This window comes from Abrus precatorius, unplaced genomic scaffold (genome assembly GCF_003935025.1).
Source record: "Abrus precatorius isolate BTA unplaced genomic scaffold, Abrus_2018 Scaffold7, whole genome shotgun sequence".
NCBI classification, from domain to species: domain Eukaryota; kingdom Viridiplantae; phylum Streptophyta; class Magnoliopsida; order Fabales; family Fabaceae; genus Abrus; species Abrus precatorius.
Window position 1 is genome coordinate 1,539,228 of NW_020874417.1, and position 16,359 is coordinate 1,555,586.

At 32.0% G+C, this 16,359-nt stretch overlaps 2 protein-coding genes across 3 annotated transcripts; one reads left to right on the forward strand and one right to left on the reverse strand.

The window, feature by feature from the left end:
• Positions 1–3,470: 3,470 nt before the first annotated feature.
• Positions 3,471–6,958, reverse strand: LOC113872074 (receptor-like cytosolic serine/threonine-protein kinase RBK2). Of its 2 annotated transcripts, none has more exons than XM_027509315.1 (7): positions 5,730–6,958; positions 5,252–5,503; positions 4,987–5,141; positions 4,676–4,755; positions 4,467–4,602; positions 4,230–4,379; positions 3,471–3,911 (listed from the first exon to the last, which is right to left on the reverse strand). In XM_027509315.1, exons 1-7 carry the CDS (start codon positions 6,121–6,123, stop codon positions 3,804–3,806), a joined length of 1,275 nt encoding a protein of 424 aa, XP_027365116.1. In that variant the 5' UTR covers positions 6,124–6,958; the 3' UTR covers positions 3,471–3,803. The 2 variants fall into 2 exon arrangements, with proteins under 2 accessions (XP_027365116.1, XP_027365117.1); XM_027509316.1 differs by having other exon boundaries at positions 3,493–3,911; positions 4,518–4,602; positions 5,730–6,934.
• Positions 6,959–12,194: 5,236 nt separating this feature from the next.
• On the forward strand, positions 12,195–15,506 carry LOC113872804 (probable LRR receptor-like serine/threonine-protein kinase RKF3). Its single transcript, XM_027510631.1, has one exon. The coding sequence runs from the start codon at positions 12,603–12,605 to the stop codon at positions 14,502–14,504; it is 1,902 nt and encodes a 633-aa protein (XP_027366432.1). The 5' UTR covers positions 12,195–12,602; the 3' UTR covers positions 14,505–15,506.
• The last annotated feature ends 853 nt before the right edge of the window (positions 15,507–16,359 follow it).

Genomic DNA, 16,359 nt, shown 5'->3' on the forward strand with positions numbered 1-16,359 from the left:
GAAAAGTTAAAAATTTAAGATTTAATCTTTGTCGTTAATTCTTTCTCTGTTAAATGTTGAGTTGACTTAATTAGCTTAGCATTTCACGTAGAGTCATGTGTTCCAGTCACAGTTTATGTAGCATGTCACATTATTTATTATTATTATTATTTGGTTTTATTGCTTCATAGTGCGGATAGGAGAATAAAAAGGGATGGAAAAGGAATGTGTGCGAATTAGGATGAGAATGTGATTATTGGAGGAAAAGAGGTATGGGAAAGGAATGGAAAGGGAAGGTGGTGCAAATAAGGGAATGAGAAGGGGTGAGAGGGAACAAAATTGGGTAGGGGAGAGGGGTGGTGCAGATGAAAGAAAGTGTGGAGAAGAAGAAGGGTGGAAAAAAAGGAAGGAAAGAAATGTACAGTGGTGTGAAGTGGGAAAAAAGGAATGAAGGAAATGTACAGTGGTGTGAGGAGGGAAAAAAGGAGAGAGTGGAGGTGGGGAAAAGGGAAGGGACAGGGATAGAGGAGAAGTGTTTGATGTGGAATTGGAGAATAGAAAGGGAAAAGGAAATAAATTTTTATGCAATTATATAAAATATATTTAAGATTTTATTTATAAATTTTAATTTTAAATAATAAAAAATAATAAATGATATAATATGCCACATAGACTGTAATTGGCACGTGACACTACGTGAAATGTTGAGCTGATTCTCTATTAGCTAATTTAACACTTAACAGAAAGAAGTTAACGACAGAGATTATATTTTAAATTTTTAACTTTTCAAGAATTACATGTTAACAAAAATTCTAACTTTTAAGGAAGTACATGCTAACAAAAAATTTTATAAAGACTTATCATATAATGACTTACATTTATAAGAACCAATAACATATTTAAGCTTTATTTTTAAAATAGAAAAGTTTATATTTTTAAAATAAAATGAAAGAATATAAACATCTTTTAAAAGAAGAAAATAAAGTTTATTCTTTTTTTATTGTCATAAAACATTTTGAGTATTTTTTATTGAATCTTATTTTCAAGTAAATAAAACAATTGAAGTTATATTTTTTTCAAATAGTACTGTAGCTTTTTAACTGCATATTTAATTTTTATTAATTCAAGTATAGTAAAACTCTAATTTAAAAAATTCAAGTTAAAATTAGTTTATCCTAGCTAATAACAAGCTCGGTATTCCTTAATTTTTTATTTATAAGATAACGTATCAATAATTATTTTAAGACGTCAAATGATTTGCATATTTTTTTGTAAAGGATTCATATTTTGCAATATTAGTTTCTTTTGAAAGTTAAAGAACTCTAAAAGAATCAATTTCGAAAAAGAAAATGTCCCAAAATCTGTATACACGAATTTGGTATAGTTAACAAACAAAATATACACTGAGAATAAAAAATATTATACATTATGTAAAATATAATGATTAAATTAATATAAATTTTAGTAAGTTCGATTTTTATGATTAAGATTAAGCATCTGAATATTTTTGTTAAAATATTTATTATATTAGAGATATAAAAGTGTAATAATTTTTTTAATAAAAATACATTATTTTTTAATGCTTAAATTTAATTTAAAGGCTAAAATTAAAAAAAAAACTTTGTATTTATAATTTTGTTACAATTTGATTTTTAATTAATGCCTAAAAATTTGAAAAGGGATTCAACTAAACTTATATATTTATGTTATAAAAGCTACGAACGGTTAACCTTTGAAATAACAGGTTTTATCTATTAAAATTTCTTATCCAAAATGCCATCGCCAATAAAATATGAGTCACATAAAATAAAAAAAATATAAAGTTGATTGAAATATATTGATAGTCTAAAATAATACTGTTATTTAGTTTTGAATAATTACATTAAAAAATCAGTGTGGAAATATTTTTTTTGGGTGAGTTAAACAAACTAATAACATGTTTCATTGAAATAAAATCAATAAAATCATAGAAAATCAGGATAATCCTTCGTGAAAAACAAAATTAAAATAAAAAAGCTATAAAAAGAGAGATAGAGACTGTGATTTACAGTTTATAGCCGTTTAAGTTCTATAAATCAGATAATCTGCGAGAGAATATTTGTATTATAGTTTATTCAAGTGGTATGCTAAAAAAATTACAAAGATTTTATAAATAATTTTATTTATAAATTGTATTATAATCAAATAAGAAAAAGATAAATTATTTTCTCTATCTTTCCATCCTTTAAATCAAACATTCCACAAGACAACTTGAAGGGAATTAAAAAAAAATACTCAATAATAATATAATAAAAGAACACTTTGTATTTAATTTAAATAGGTAAATTTTTTAATCCTATACCTAATTCATTTTTTTAATTTACTTCTTACATATTGTTTTAGTTTTTTTACATATTGGTCTTACTATTTATTAAAATTATAATGGCATTGCTGTGTTTCTAGTACATGGATTATAAATAATATAAAGTATAAACACCAAATTTAACATTCTAACTTTAATAAATGACCAAGAGTGACAAGTAAACAATTTTTCATTACAGAATTAAAATGTGTAATTTTTGTACGTAAGAAATAAAAAAGTATCAAATATAAAGACAAAATTTATAATTAATCTTAAAATTTTTCACGCATCCATTTAAGAAAATCGCTCAACAGTGTTAAAAAAAAAACAATTATGCTATTATTTTTCTGCCCAGACATAAGTATACGGCACGTCAATGGGGTAGCTACATAAAAAAAAGATGGGTAACTTAACTGTAACTAATGATTACATCAGCTTCATTTTTATCATTTATAAACTTATATGTCAACTAACAATCTTTTTCCACATTATACAAATATTTTTAAATTCAAATAAAAATAGTTTTGAATAAGTAATATATATATTTTTATAACTAATGATGAATATTTTACTATTTCAAACAAGTTATCATTAAGAAGGATATCATTGACAATTTATGAAATTTATTGATAGATTTTTATTTTTATTTTTATTTTTATTATGGGTAAAGATTGATAGAATCTAATTTATGAAGGGGAATCTTCAACTTAAACATATTGAAAAGATTGGGCTCTGGATCAGGTGTTAAGATTGAAAAATTTCAAGTCTTTTAATAATTCTTTATTATTTTATTTTTTAGAAATAATTTTTAAACAGCGTTTAATATTAATGTGAATGGATACAACAAAGTGAAACTACACATAAAAAGTGAAGTGAAACCGAATATAAAATTATGACGTAAATAGGTGTATATGTACGGATAAGATTGTTGAATATTGTGTATTCAGTTTGTTTTTTATTAGTCAATTAGCGATCATTGTGTATTTTTATGAAAAATGAAAGATAATATTAAAAACATAAGTATATATGTGATGAGTGATGACCACTTAATTAAAAATGTGTGGCCTGAATTCATTAGCATATATCGCATTGTCACATTCTAAAGAGCTGCCAAACGTATTATGGAAGATTAGGCACTTGCAAATTGTCTACAACACAAAGTCTCTAGTGGCTTTCATTTTTGTGCTTTCCACCGAGGATCTTTTTTCATATAAATTTAAGTGTATGTATAATATAAAAGGAGGGGAAATAATTAATAAACTATTCCTCACGCTACAACAGCTAATTTTAAACAAGAATAGAAGTGATGTACTAGAATATTTCTCTTGCAAGTAACTAAGTATTTGACTATCTATTACCAATTCTTAAAAAAGAAGAGAATCTACTATGTACACAGGTTGAAGGGCAATGGCTTTTTTTCCGTACAAAATGCAAAATTTTGGGTTTGATGAGGCAATTTCTATGTGACTGTTGTTTCTTTCGACTATTCAGAATCATGAAGTTCTTCGCGGAAGACTTTTCGGAAGAATGGGAATCGAGTTTTCTTGATGCCCTTGAAACAGCTAAGGTTGCCATTCAGAAGCTGTAGAACCTGCACCAAAATGTCACTTACTTAGTAATGGACTTTGCCATGGGCTTAGAATTACCAAGACTATATAAAACATCCTGTGGATTGGATTACATTTTTTTACTATGTAAAATAAGTTAAATAAAATTTATTTATTCTTATATTAGATTAGTTATAAACAAATAGATTATGTTCAGATAGATGAAAATAAAATAAAAAAGTTATCAAACAAGAATAAATACTGTATGAGAAAAAATTATCAGAACTAAATTGAGAGCTTAGGCAATAAAATTACAAGTTGAAATCTAGAGAGAGAGAGAGAGAGAGAGAGAGAGAACGTGCCTGTTTGATAGAGGGTCGACGAATTGAGGACTGCTGAATGCATAAAGAAGCTGCCAAAAGCATTAGATTCACCTGCCTAGGCTCGAATTCACCTGCTAGTGAAGGATCAATCAGCTCCATAATATCATTCTTTTTCAGCAATGGTTTTGCCTGAAAAATTATTAAGAGGAAAAATCAAATGCCTAGACTGTGAATGTTTCATGAGCATTAAATTTGTACGTAAATAAGATACTATACCCATAAAACAAGGCTTTGCTGTGAATAATCAAGTGCTCGCCTCCCACTCACTAATTCTAATAGTAGCACCCCAAAGGCAAATACGTCCGTTTTCTCATCTACTATGCCATGCAGCAAGTATTCAGGAGCAAGGTAGCTGTGGCAATCATAATGAGTTAATACTATACCAACCCACAAAAAATTTATAACACAATGTGGTATATTCTCACCCGAAAGTTCCTTCAAATTTTGAAACGGTATGGTGAGTCCAATTTTCTGGCAGCCATTTTGCTAGCCCGAAATCACAAATCTGCTCATAAAATTCGTCACGTTTAGTATATTCTTAAAATATCATGGTCCACTAATGTACAAAACTTGGAAACAATGTGACTGAAATGAAAGAAGTTTCGTCCATCACATGTAGTGAAGAATCTTCCAAAAATTTGTTTGTCTAAGGGGTAAATACAAAATCTTAAAACATGAATGAATTTGTGGTGATCAATTGCAGAATCAAACTTAAACAAGAGAATCCAAAGCATACCTGAGGCTCAAAGTCCTCCGTGAGCAAGATATTAGCAGCTTTTATATCCCTATGGATAATTCTTCTTTGACAACCCTCATGAAGATATAATATACCATTTGCTGTTCCTAATGCGATTTTGTGCCTAATACACCAAGGTAGTTTCTCCTTGGAACCTGATCCGGGAAGAAGGATATGCAAATTTAATAAAAATGGTAACAAATAACAATTGGTTCAATACATGGCAAAAAGGCTAAAATTATTCATTCAAGGCATTATTCATTACCATAAAGCACTGAAGCTAGGCTCCCTTTTTCAGACAATTCAAGAACTAGAAACATTCCACCATCCACCCCATAACCAACAAGCTTAGCAGTATTGGGATGGTTCACATGCGCCATTACACCAAGTTCTGATAAGAAGTCCCCGATGATTTCATCAGCTGTTCCTCTTGTTAGCCGTTTAATTGCCACTAGCTGGCGATTTGGCAAACACCCTTTGTAAACTTCAGCATAACCACCCTTCCCAATTAAATTTTCTGCACCAACCAACATAATTTAAACTAACTCAATTTAATTTCGGGTTTGTCTAAATTACTCTGTGTTAAATAACATCATCTTAGATAGACAAACGAGATTTTATTTATAAAAAATTAATACAATATGTTAACTTCATTAGTCTATATAAGATAAAGTTATTTATTTAGAGAAATTATGTTCCCTAAGCAGAAATCTATTTCTGTTGCATCTTGTCTTGCGGCATACCTTGGCTGAAATAATTGGTTGCAACTTGTATCTCATGATGAGTGAATATCTTCCACGGTGACCTGCAAGGGGAAGCAGCTACCTCTAGGAGACAACTTGGGAGAATGGTTTCCCTCATGCTACTGCTCATTCTTTTGGAGAGCTTGAGAGGGTGCAATGTGGCCATCTGTTTCTTTGATCTGCTCCTCAACAATTGAAGAAATGAATGCCACCTAGAAGCAGGTTTTGAAATGTCTTGAGACTCAGAATCAGCTGAGGGCTCTTTGGAAGAACTTGATTCTGAATCTGAGCTCCTGAAATAGTCCTCAAGAACTGTAACAGGCGAATCCACCTTTTCCTTCATTTTGAAATAGTCCTCTAGGACGGTAACAGGGTAATCCACCTTTTCCTTCATTTTTTTACACCCACAAACGCAGAAACCCTCTAGTAAAAGAAAATATATTACAAACCCACCAGAAAAGTGAGAAATTTCATGACAAAGGATAACTTAAGGAAGACACAATGGATTTTTCTCTGGTAACAAAATGTTTGTTTTTTTCTTCCTACAAAGTGAATATAAATTAAAAGCCACACAGTTAACAAGACGATAAATTAAGAGCGACCCATAAAACAAAAAACTAGGCTAATTAGGAATACCCAGGTAACCAAAGCAGCGAGAATAGGAATGGATGCAAAAATAATAAATTGAAGGACATTGCCAGGAACTGTTGTATATTAAGATAGGAATATCCACCTTGAATTGTTTTTTCCTAGAAAATCAATTAGGAAAAGAAAGGAGAAGAGAAGGAAAGCTTCCTGAAGTGTAGGAATCAAAGAAGCCTAAGGGATAAGACAAAGCAACAGAGAAAACCATATTTTGAAGAGACCCAAAACAGAAGACAGCAAAAAATTACGTATCAGGAACAGAAAGGGTGTTGTGCAACCACGTAACAACACAGCATCTCTGAAACTCGCAAAGTGAATACCACAAAAACTTTGAAAGATGATATAAATCCAATCAAACGAGATGAGTGAAAGACAAGTTGGGCTGCCGAATGCCACGAAGAGAAATATCTGATGTTGTTTTCAATTCAAAGATGGAACAGAGAAACAGAGGAAAGCAGGGCAGAGACAGTGGAGAGAATAGAGACGCAAACATCAGAGGTGGTTTTACTTGGCATCCCCGCTTCAACAAACAACTATCATTGCCCTTTTCAATTTTGCCCGGTACTAGTCACGACGTTTCTTTTCAATTTTGCTTTTTCTCCAACACATAAAAAAAAAAAGTAAACATTTTTAGGACTGAAAATGAATACATGCTAATTAAATAATACTTTGGAGTGCCATCTTCGTTATGTAGATTTTTTTGGTTGTATAAATAATATAATATTTTTTATCAATGGGCACCGTGTAAAATAAGAAACGAGGATTATGATTATGCAATTTGGGGTTTGGATTGTTGAGGAAGACAGAAGAGGAGGTGGTAAAGAAAAGGTTGCTTTACCCATGCCAAAATGATTTTTCTATATAATTTTTTTCGCACTTTTTATTTATGAACTCTTATTTTATTATCTTAAAAGTTATATTAAATGATAATATAAAAAAGTGATGATAAGAAAACAAAAAACATGGTCCTTATCCTTGTCACGGCAGCTTGGTTGGTCAGAGTCAGAGACGCCTCTGTTGTGTCAGTACTCCATGGTCTCTTCTAGGATACGGCACGTGGGAAATGGTGTTTATTCCTTAGCAAACCAACCTCAAAGTTGGCTTCATTGGTCAAGTTGTCATATAAATATGAAAGAAACTTTATTATAAGCTCATCCAATCAGATACGTGCATTAATATTAATCTAAACGTAAAAAATTAAAAAATTAATGATGTGAAAGAGGTTCCCGATATAGTAGATTATACAACAACTTATATTCTCATGGGGTGAAATAAATGTTGAGTAAACATTTGTTTTAATTAAAAAACCGTGTAATATGTAAGGGACTATTGAGGAAAATATAATGAGATTTAAAGTGAAATTATCGGTGTTAATTTTCTTTCATCCGCGATCTAATTTTTGTTCATATCATTACAAACAATTTAAGTTCTTAAATAAATATTATTACAATACTTTATAATAATATAGTAATATAAAGTTCGTACAAAAATATGAAACTGCAGACCATAACACCGAAGTCATCTACTTTCCTTCCACATGTTGGGGAGTAAATGCAATACAGCAAGAGAAATGTTCGAGAAATGAAAAGAAATTTTTGTTAAATATGCTATAAAAATGGAGGATTCTAATTTTGTCGGCTATTCTTATTCAGTAACTATGTACATAGCCAAACTTGCTGTTTTAGCAAAAAGAAGAAAACCCCATCAAGGAAACACACTAAGCTGGATTCAGATGAGATGTAGAATATATATTCTCTAAGATTCTCTCTCTCTCTCTCAAATAAACATTGTTTTTCTCGGAACTTTTCTAGAACTGAGATTTATGTTCTATCAATTGTCTTTAATATTGATTATAAAATAAAAAAAATTACCGACACATTTTATCATAATTTTTAATAAAAAATTATAAAAACTGCCTTAGCAAGATTTTAAAAGGAAAAAAAAATGTTAGTTATATGTGTGCCCACAACATAATTGTCTTAATTATTATTGTCATTATCTTCTACTGCTACTTTTATGCTTCTCATTTATTTTAGAGGCCAAGACAGAGGTTGGCCCTTTTCTTGTTTTTTCCACATAAGATACTTACAGATATACAGCCAAATAATATAATATAAGCTCCACTAACTAAGATGCTAATTAATTAATTAATTAAATGGATCTCTGTATGAATTATGAGTGGCTCATGAAAATCTTCTCTAGAAACTACGTAACGTTCTACCAATTGGGCGAGAGTACAAATAATATATACTTAATTCGCTATCATGTCAGCGTAATTGACACAATCACTACGCACAAACCAAACCCCTCAGCCAAGAAACTGAACTACAGCACTCAATAGCTTGTTATTATTACTCAACATTCTTCACCGGCAAATCATCTGTGTGAGCGTCCACAGTCAATCATTCTTCCATGTTAAATCATTTCTATGCATTAAGTATCAGTTGCTTTCGTTTTTTTTAAAACTTTTGAAGAATGAATCTATAATTTTATTTTCCCTATTTTTTCCGTTTATCTTTAGTGGATGAGTGAATCTATTTCTTACGCATAAGATAGTTAGCGATTGATTTAGGTTTAAGCAGTGTCAACATTGATTTGGTTCTGGTTGGTGACTCTTACCCTTTTTTCACCACAAAAGAGAAATGGCATTAGTATGGAGGATTTTGCACTTTACTCACTTCAGTGTGAAATATTTCAGCAAGGCTTAGGCAAAGGCTGAGCTAGCATTATTGTTTTGTTAACTCTTCTTCTATTCATAACTTTAATTTTATTATTTTAATCATCAAGAGAGGTTTAATGTTAACGTAATGTATTAAAACTACTTAAATATAACGAGTTTCAATAAAGATATACTATATGAGTTTTTATAGGTTCAACGTTACTTAGCTAAATTGCTTCTTTGAATGATGACTTTGTCGATTTAATATTAATGGAGAGTTGCAACATATTTCTACTATCATCAACCACTGTTAAGGAAACTGATCAATTAACATTTTAACTAACAAATCGATAACCTCTTAATATAAGTTGACACCTTATTATTCGTTTATCAACCAATTATATACTTTGTCAATTAAATTATTATTAATTAGTTTTAAAGTGGTGATGCACACCTGCATTGAACTAATTGCAAATAATTTATTTGACCAAGAAACTGATTGAATTAATGCTTTTACCCCCGAAATATTATATGGAAACAGTTAATGGTACATATTTATTTGATTATAAACAATTGTCACAAAATATTTATTATTCTAAAAAATTTAAAAATATTAATTATTAATAGAGTATATCGATGGCCCAACTTTTGCCTATTGCCTATGAGCATGATGATCTGACAGCAGAAAAATGAGTATATTTCAATATGGCAATATGTGGTGAAGGTTCATTGGACAATACCTCATGATTCATGAAGCGAGGGGTGAAAGGTTGGTGAAGCCTTTCTTAAAAAATCCCTACCCTTCCTCTCTCATCCTCGTTCCCTCTAGCCATAAAAAGAAAATATGGTGATGTTATCACTATAAATGATTATTTATTAATAGACAAAAAATATATTAAGTATTTGAATTGTCCTTATTCTAAACCATTACTTAAAATAGCTTAGAATATCTTTGGCATTCAAACCCTTATTATGGATTTAAGTTCCTTTGGATGAGATCCTCCTGTTCACTCAAATATATATTTAAAGCAAAACACAAGTAAGTACATTATTAACATAGTTTTTGTCGAGTAAACAAAATTATTTAATGGGTATTATAAATCTATATTAGTAACATGATATATGTGTCAATTTGTTATATCAATAAAATTATTTATTATATAAACTTGAGGTTTCTGCTAGGATAACAATTTATAAATCCTTTTGACTATTGAGCAGCCACAGGTGTATGAGATTACGTTAAATTTGATAAATTTTAAAATGAAAGCTGTGAGTCTGCAACTTGGAAATCATTCTGATGTCAATCAAAGTTTAGTGTGTGTTTTTCCTAGTATCTTTTCCTGTGGTGGGTCTTGGATTGTGCGTGAGGTTAATTTAAGTAAATTTTTTTAAGTTGAATCCAAATAATTTATTACATTATTATAACTTCTCACATTTTTCAAGATTTTCAAAGCAATGTTTAAAATGTCTAAAACATAAAATAGTTTCCAAATTCCATGTGGTTGACTTCCAAAGCAGCAAAAATTGCACGTGTCCTCTGCACAAGAGGGATAACAGCGTTATTATGTGCATACGCAATCACCACCACACAAACTTCCGTTCCACTATGGGAATATGGTGAAAATAATAATCATAAATACACTATAGTGTATTAAAATATCGATTTTATATACTTTTTTTATATTTACTTTGCATTTTTTTTAAAGTCATAATGCAAATAAAAACATATCTCCTACTAACATTTTGCCCAAATTGGAATTAAAAATTTTAAGAGAAAAAAAAAAACACGTCAATGATGTGTTAAGAGCGTTAGTTCACTGATTAATTAACAAAAATCTCCTCAACTAATACGTAGCTATTATTTAGTTACATCATCCTTTCAAATGACATAAAATATAGCTCTATGGAATAAAATAGTGTGAGGATGTATGATAGGCAAGATTTATTAAAATTTTAATTTCGTTAATCACAATCACCTCAGCAGTAAAAAATACAAAATGATTTTTCCAAAATACTAATTGGCCAAATATATTTATTGTGAGGGTTCAAAACAATTATTATATATTTTTAAATTACACTTGACCGAAGTTCACAAGTCACTAAGAGTTTATGTGTTTTTAAATGTTGCACTTTTCAATCTTTACTCATGCACACCCTTGCATCTCATCTCACCAACTTTTTAGCTTAATTGTATTTTTAGACTAAGTATGAGTTTTAGTTAATTACGTTTTCTTTAACATTAGGCAAACTTATCTCCTCATCAAATTTGTTCTATTTATGATTTTCAAATTTATTTATCTATTTGAAGTGGGGGAGGTCAAAACGGATTTGTGAAATAAAATAGTTTTTTAAAAATTAGAGTTAACATTTAGCAAAACTTTGATAAAAATTGGATTTAGAAGATTTCATAAAATGTAAGATTAAGATTTGAATAAGAGAAATTTTGATATTTTATTTATACTTTGAAAGAAATTTGACTTTTTAGTAAGTTTTTAGTAAAATACAATTTAATTAATTTAATTTATTAAAATTTAAATATTTTAGATTAGAAAAATATAATGTAGTCAAAATTTGCCTAATTTTAAAAATAAAAAATAATTAATTCATAAAATTTTATATAGTTCAAATTAAAATATAAAATACATAATTAATTTCGCCTTTTTTCCTTTTATTTTTCTTTTCAAATCTGTCCACTCACCATAAAACCAAGTTGTCTTAAACTGGGCCATGATGATAGCGAATCAAGGTAGGTTGAAACAAACCAATTCGAGTGCTCGCTTTTCTTTTCTTTTAACAACTACCCCGCCTTCGTTATTTACCAGTCATTAGTTTAATTATATTTTTTAATCACTGTTAGTGCTATGTGTGAGCATATTATTCATATGAGAAAACTATATCCCTTATATTAGCAAAAGCAAAAAAAATAATACTCCATCAAAATTTTGCACAGAGATAGTAACAGAAACAGTGCATTTCTCTGAAACAGTGTATTAAAAATTATGTCTTATCCTGTAACCGCTGAACTCATCGTCTGTTAAAATTAATATAAATTTATCCATCATTAACCATGATAAACAAGGTCAGAAAAGTTAAATGAAATAATGATATTGGAAAGTAGTGTATTACTACTAATCGGCATCCTCAAATTCTGAAGTCTGTCGAAACGCACGAGCAGGTAGCAAAATATTATTTTTGTAAGTGTCTTCTAGATGAATTGAAAATAGAGGTAGGAGAGGAGTGGATAGGATTGCTAATGAACTGCTATTGTGGCAATGCCATACCATACCACACCACACTGATGATTAGTCAAAGCAGAAAAATAACACATTAGACAAGGTTGAGTTCGTTCCTTCGAGGAAACACCCTTGTACTACAGTGTTGGTCTTAACATACATGTTAATGTAACATGTCAGTTTAGATTGGCTGCTGCTTAGTGCTGAGGGAGATTCGAATCTAATCAGGCTCATCACCAGTAACTACCTCTCTCTACCAATGCTCAAAATACCATTTCTTCTAACATCACTTCTTCGTCTTCAATCTCACAATCACAAACTCACCAACCAATTCCCATGACACCAGTTAACCCTTTTTTCTTCTTCTTTTACAATTTCCTTCTTTTGACTCTTCCCTTCCCTTCCCTCTCCGCTTCTTGCCCCCTCAACTTCACCCTCCTCGCCGCCCTCAGTGGCGGCGCAAAACCCACCTCCTACGACTCCTCCGGGAACACCCGCTGCCAGTTCATAAGCCAGGCCCTTCGTCTCGTTCAGTCAGATTACCTTCGCCGCAGTGATTTCTTCGTCCCTCCTCTCAACTCCTCCGACTCATGCTGGCGTGATTTTCAGTCTTACGTTAACCTCTTCGACCCCACCTTCGATATTCGCTCCTCTTGTGGCTTTCAAACAAATTGGATCTCCCAAGGTTGCTCCAACGTCACCACCAGGCAACAGTTTGAAGCCTCGGTTCCCCAATCAGCGCTTCAGAATATGCAGGCTAAGTGTAACCAATCGCTTGAGAATAACTCACCTTGCGCACTTTGCACCACTACTTTCTCCGCTTTGCCATCTTTGGGAATCTCTATTGGGAACCTCTCTGATTGCACTGGTTACCCTTCTATTTATGCTGCTGCTTTTTCCAACCTGTTTGGTCCAGCTGATCCTGGCACTGCCAGGTGCTTGTTCGCCCTCGATTTTTCCTCTGGGGGTTCCAATTCTGGTAAAAAAAGGGTTGTCATTGTGGTTGTTTGTGTTGTTTGTGTCTTGGCTTTGTTGCTTTTGATTATTGGGTTTTGGGCTTATTGGAAGTTGAATGAGAGGGTGAGTGGGGATAAGGATGTTAATATTGCGGAGATGGGTTTGGTTTCTGGGTTGGGTTCGATGGATCAGAGCACCACTTTAATACGCTTCTCGATTGATGATGTTAAGAAGGCTACCAAGAACTTCTCCAGGGATAACATAATTGGGAGAGGGGGTTATGGGAATGTGTATAAAGGGTTGCTCTCTGATGGGAGTGAGGTTGCGTTGAAGAGGTTCAAGAATTGTTCGGCTGCTGGTGATGCTAGCTTCACTCATGAAGTTGAGGTTATTGCCAGCGTTAGGCATGTGAACCTTGTTGCTTTGAGAGGGTATTGTAGTGCCACTACTCATTTGGAAGGTTACCAGAGGATTATTGTTTGTGATTTGATGAAAAATGGGAGCCTCCATGACCATTTGTTTGGTTCAAATGGGGTGAAACTCGGTTGGCCAATTCGTCAGCAGATTGCACTAGGCACGGCTAGAGGGTTGGCTTATTTGCATTATGGGGCTCAACCTGCTATTATTCATAGGGATATTAAAGCAAGTAACATACTTCTTGATGAAAGTTTTGAAGCAAAGGTAGCTGATTTTGGATTAGCAAAGTTTAACCCCGAGGGAATGACTCATATGAGCACTAGGGTAGCTGGAACCATGGGATATGTTGCTCCTGAGTATGCTTTGTATGGGCAATTGACAGAGAGAAGTGATGTGTTCAGTTTTGGAGTTGTGCTTCTTGAGCTGTTGAGCGGGAGGAAGGCTCTTCAGATGAACAATGATGGCCAACCCTCTGCACTCACTGACTGGGCTTGGTCATTAGTCAGAACGGGTAAAACTTTGGATCTTATTGAAGATGGCATGCCAGAACCAGGTTCACCACAAGTGCTTGAGAAGTATGCTTTAATTGCTGTACTTTGTTCTCACCCACAGTTATATGCTAGGCCTACAATGGATCAGGTTGTTAAAATGATGGAGACTGATGAATCAGTTCCCTCAATACCCGAACGGCCAATCCCTCTTGTTGCTGGGAAGCTTGATATTGAGAGATCTGTGAGCAGTAGTGGCTCAGGTCAGCTCTCTAGTCCAACCGGGTATCAATCATATACTTTAGAAAGTGACCAACATTCTTCTAATTCTAGGGAAGAAAGAAGCTCAGGCTCCAGGATTTTGAGTACAGATTGAGACTTGAGGATTTGGATTGTCTTCCATCACTGGCTAATGTCAGGATAATTTGATTGTACATTTAGATTATAGAATATTGTATGTTTCTTGAAGCATGTTCTGTTACAAAGCCAAATCGGATGTACAAAATTACAAATTTTGATTCTTTTTATTTGATGGCAGGAGAGTATGATCAAGTTTTGCTGATTTTTAAGTGTCAGATTATTATATTATTAGCAATCGTGTATCGCTCATTTTTAGCTCTGAATTCAATTGGCTCTTGTATCTCCTTGTGCCACAACTTAAAACACTTCAACAATTAGAGGAATACTTATACTACTGGTTTGGCTGCTTGGTTTTGTCAACATCAGAGAATGCGGGAAAGTTAATGTAAAAGTGAAACAAGCATGAATCATAGAGCCTAAAATAGAGAAGCTGGCACAAAATTTTGTCTTAAGTAAAGTGAACATGTTCGCTTGTGTTGTGGGTTAATCCAGGCTGCCTCTGTTTATGATGCTTGGTTGGCTTATGCTTGATAAAGTGCCCAATTGGTTTGATTTTTATATTATTCGGCAATAGAGCCTGAACTTCCACCTTACTATGACGACTCTGCAGTGTTATTATATATCAGACAAATAAACAGATTACTTAAATAATACTTGTAGGGTTGTAACTTGCAACGGACGAGGTTGCATAACTCAATGCATTCTTTGGTAGACCACTAGACACTACATGGACATCATAAATGATTATAATTTGGATAACTGAACCTTTGATTGTTGTGTATTATTCGTTTATTCTCGAATAATTGACAATAACAGAACCTCTAATGTTGTGGCTTAGTTCATTTTTGAATTTCACAAATTTCTAAATTCTAGAAAGTCAAAATACCTTATTGAATTTGAAGTACAAGGAATTGGGAATTGTTATATTATGAAATAGATGCCGCCTCCGCCTCCCCTCTCCCACCCTAAAAAAAATGGAACACAGTATTGCTATTTTATTTAAAATTTTTATAACACTTTCTATAACAAAGAAAAAGAAAATAAGAGGAAAGAAAGAAGTGTAAAATTACATGAGTGATGTAATGAAAGAGATGGGAATCAAAAGCTAATAAAATTAAAAAAATCTTCACATTTTTAAGAATCAAAAACATGTTTAAACCAATAAAATTTTAGCCTTAGCGTGAATAAAACCGGGGGCTTATCATTCTGTGTCAGCAAAAGATTCCTCCTTTACCATTGCCACACCACTGTTGGTACTTTACAATGGTTTAAGTCTATTTTCTTGGCCCAGTTTGAATAGATGAAAAAAGTAATGGCCCAGCGATTTCAATTTAGTTTATTTTACGGAAAGAAAATATTATTATTTTCATGCAACCTTTTGCATTACAACTTACAATAGTTGTGCTGATCTTTCGGGAGGATACTTGGGGTGATTCTATGTAATTAATATTTTTATATAAAATTATCTAATCTTGCATTTTATTAATAAAGTTATACATATTAAAAATTGTTTTATTTAAACAAATTACTTCTTCTCCTCTTGATAGATGCTTAAATTATATTTTCTCCTCTTAACAGATTGTGGTCTCTTGTGAAGAAGATGGAAAAGTGGTCCTGTGGAGTGGATCATGAATTTGACCTGAAAACGGTAAAAACAGGAGTGGATCATGAGTTATTTATGAGGCCTTCTAGAATATGGTAAAGCTGGATTCACTTGTCATGGGAGAAACATGAATGGCTCTGAAATATAAATTCTTAGGATCAGGTTCGATCTGGAAGCAAGATAATAACACAAATGATGCCTCAAATATATTCCTCTTAATTTGTCATTTACACGGTCGTAAAACAAAACCTGTTTGGTACTTCACTAT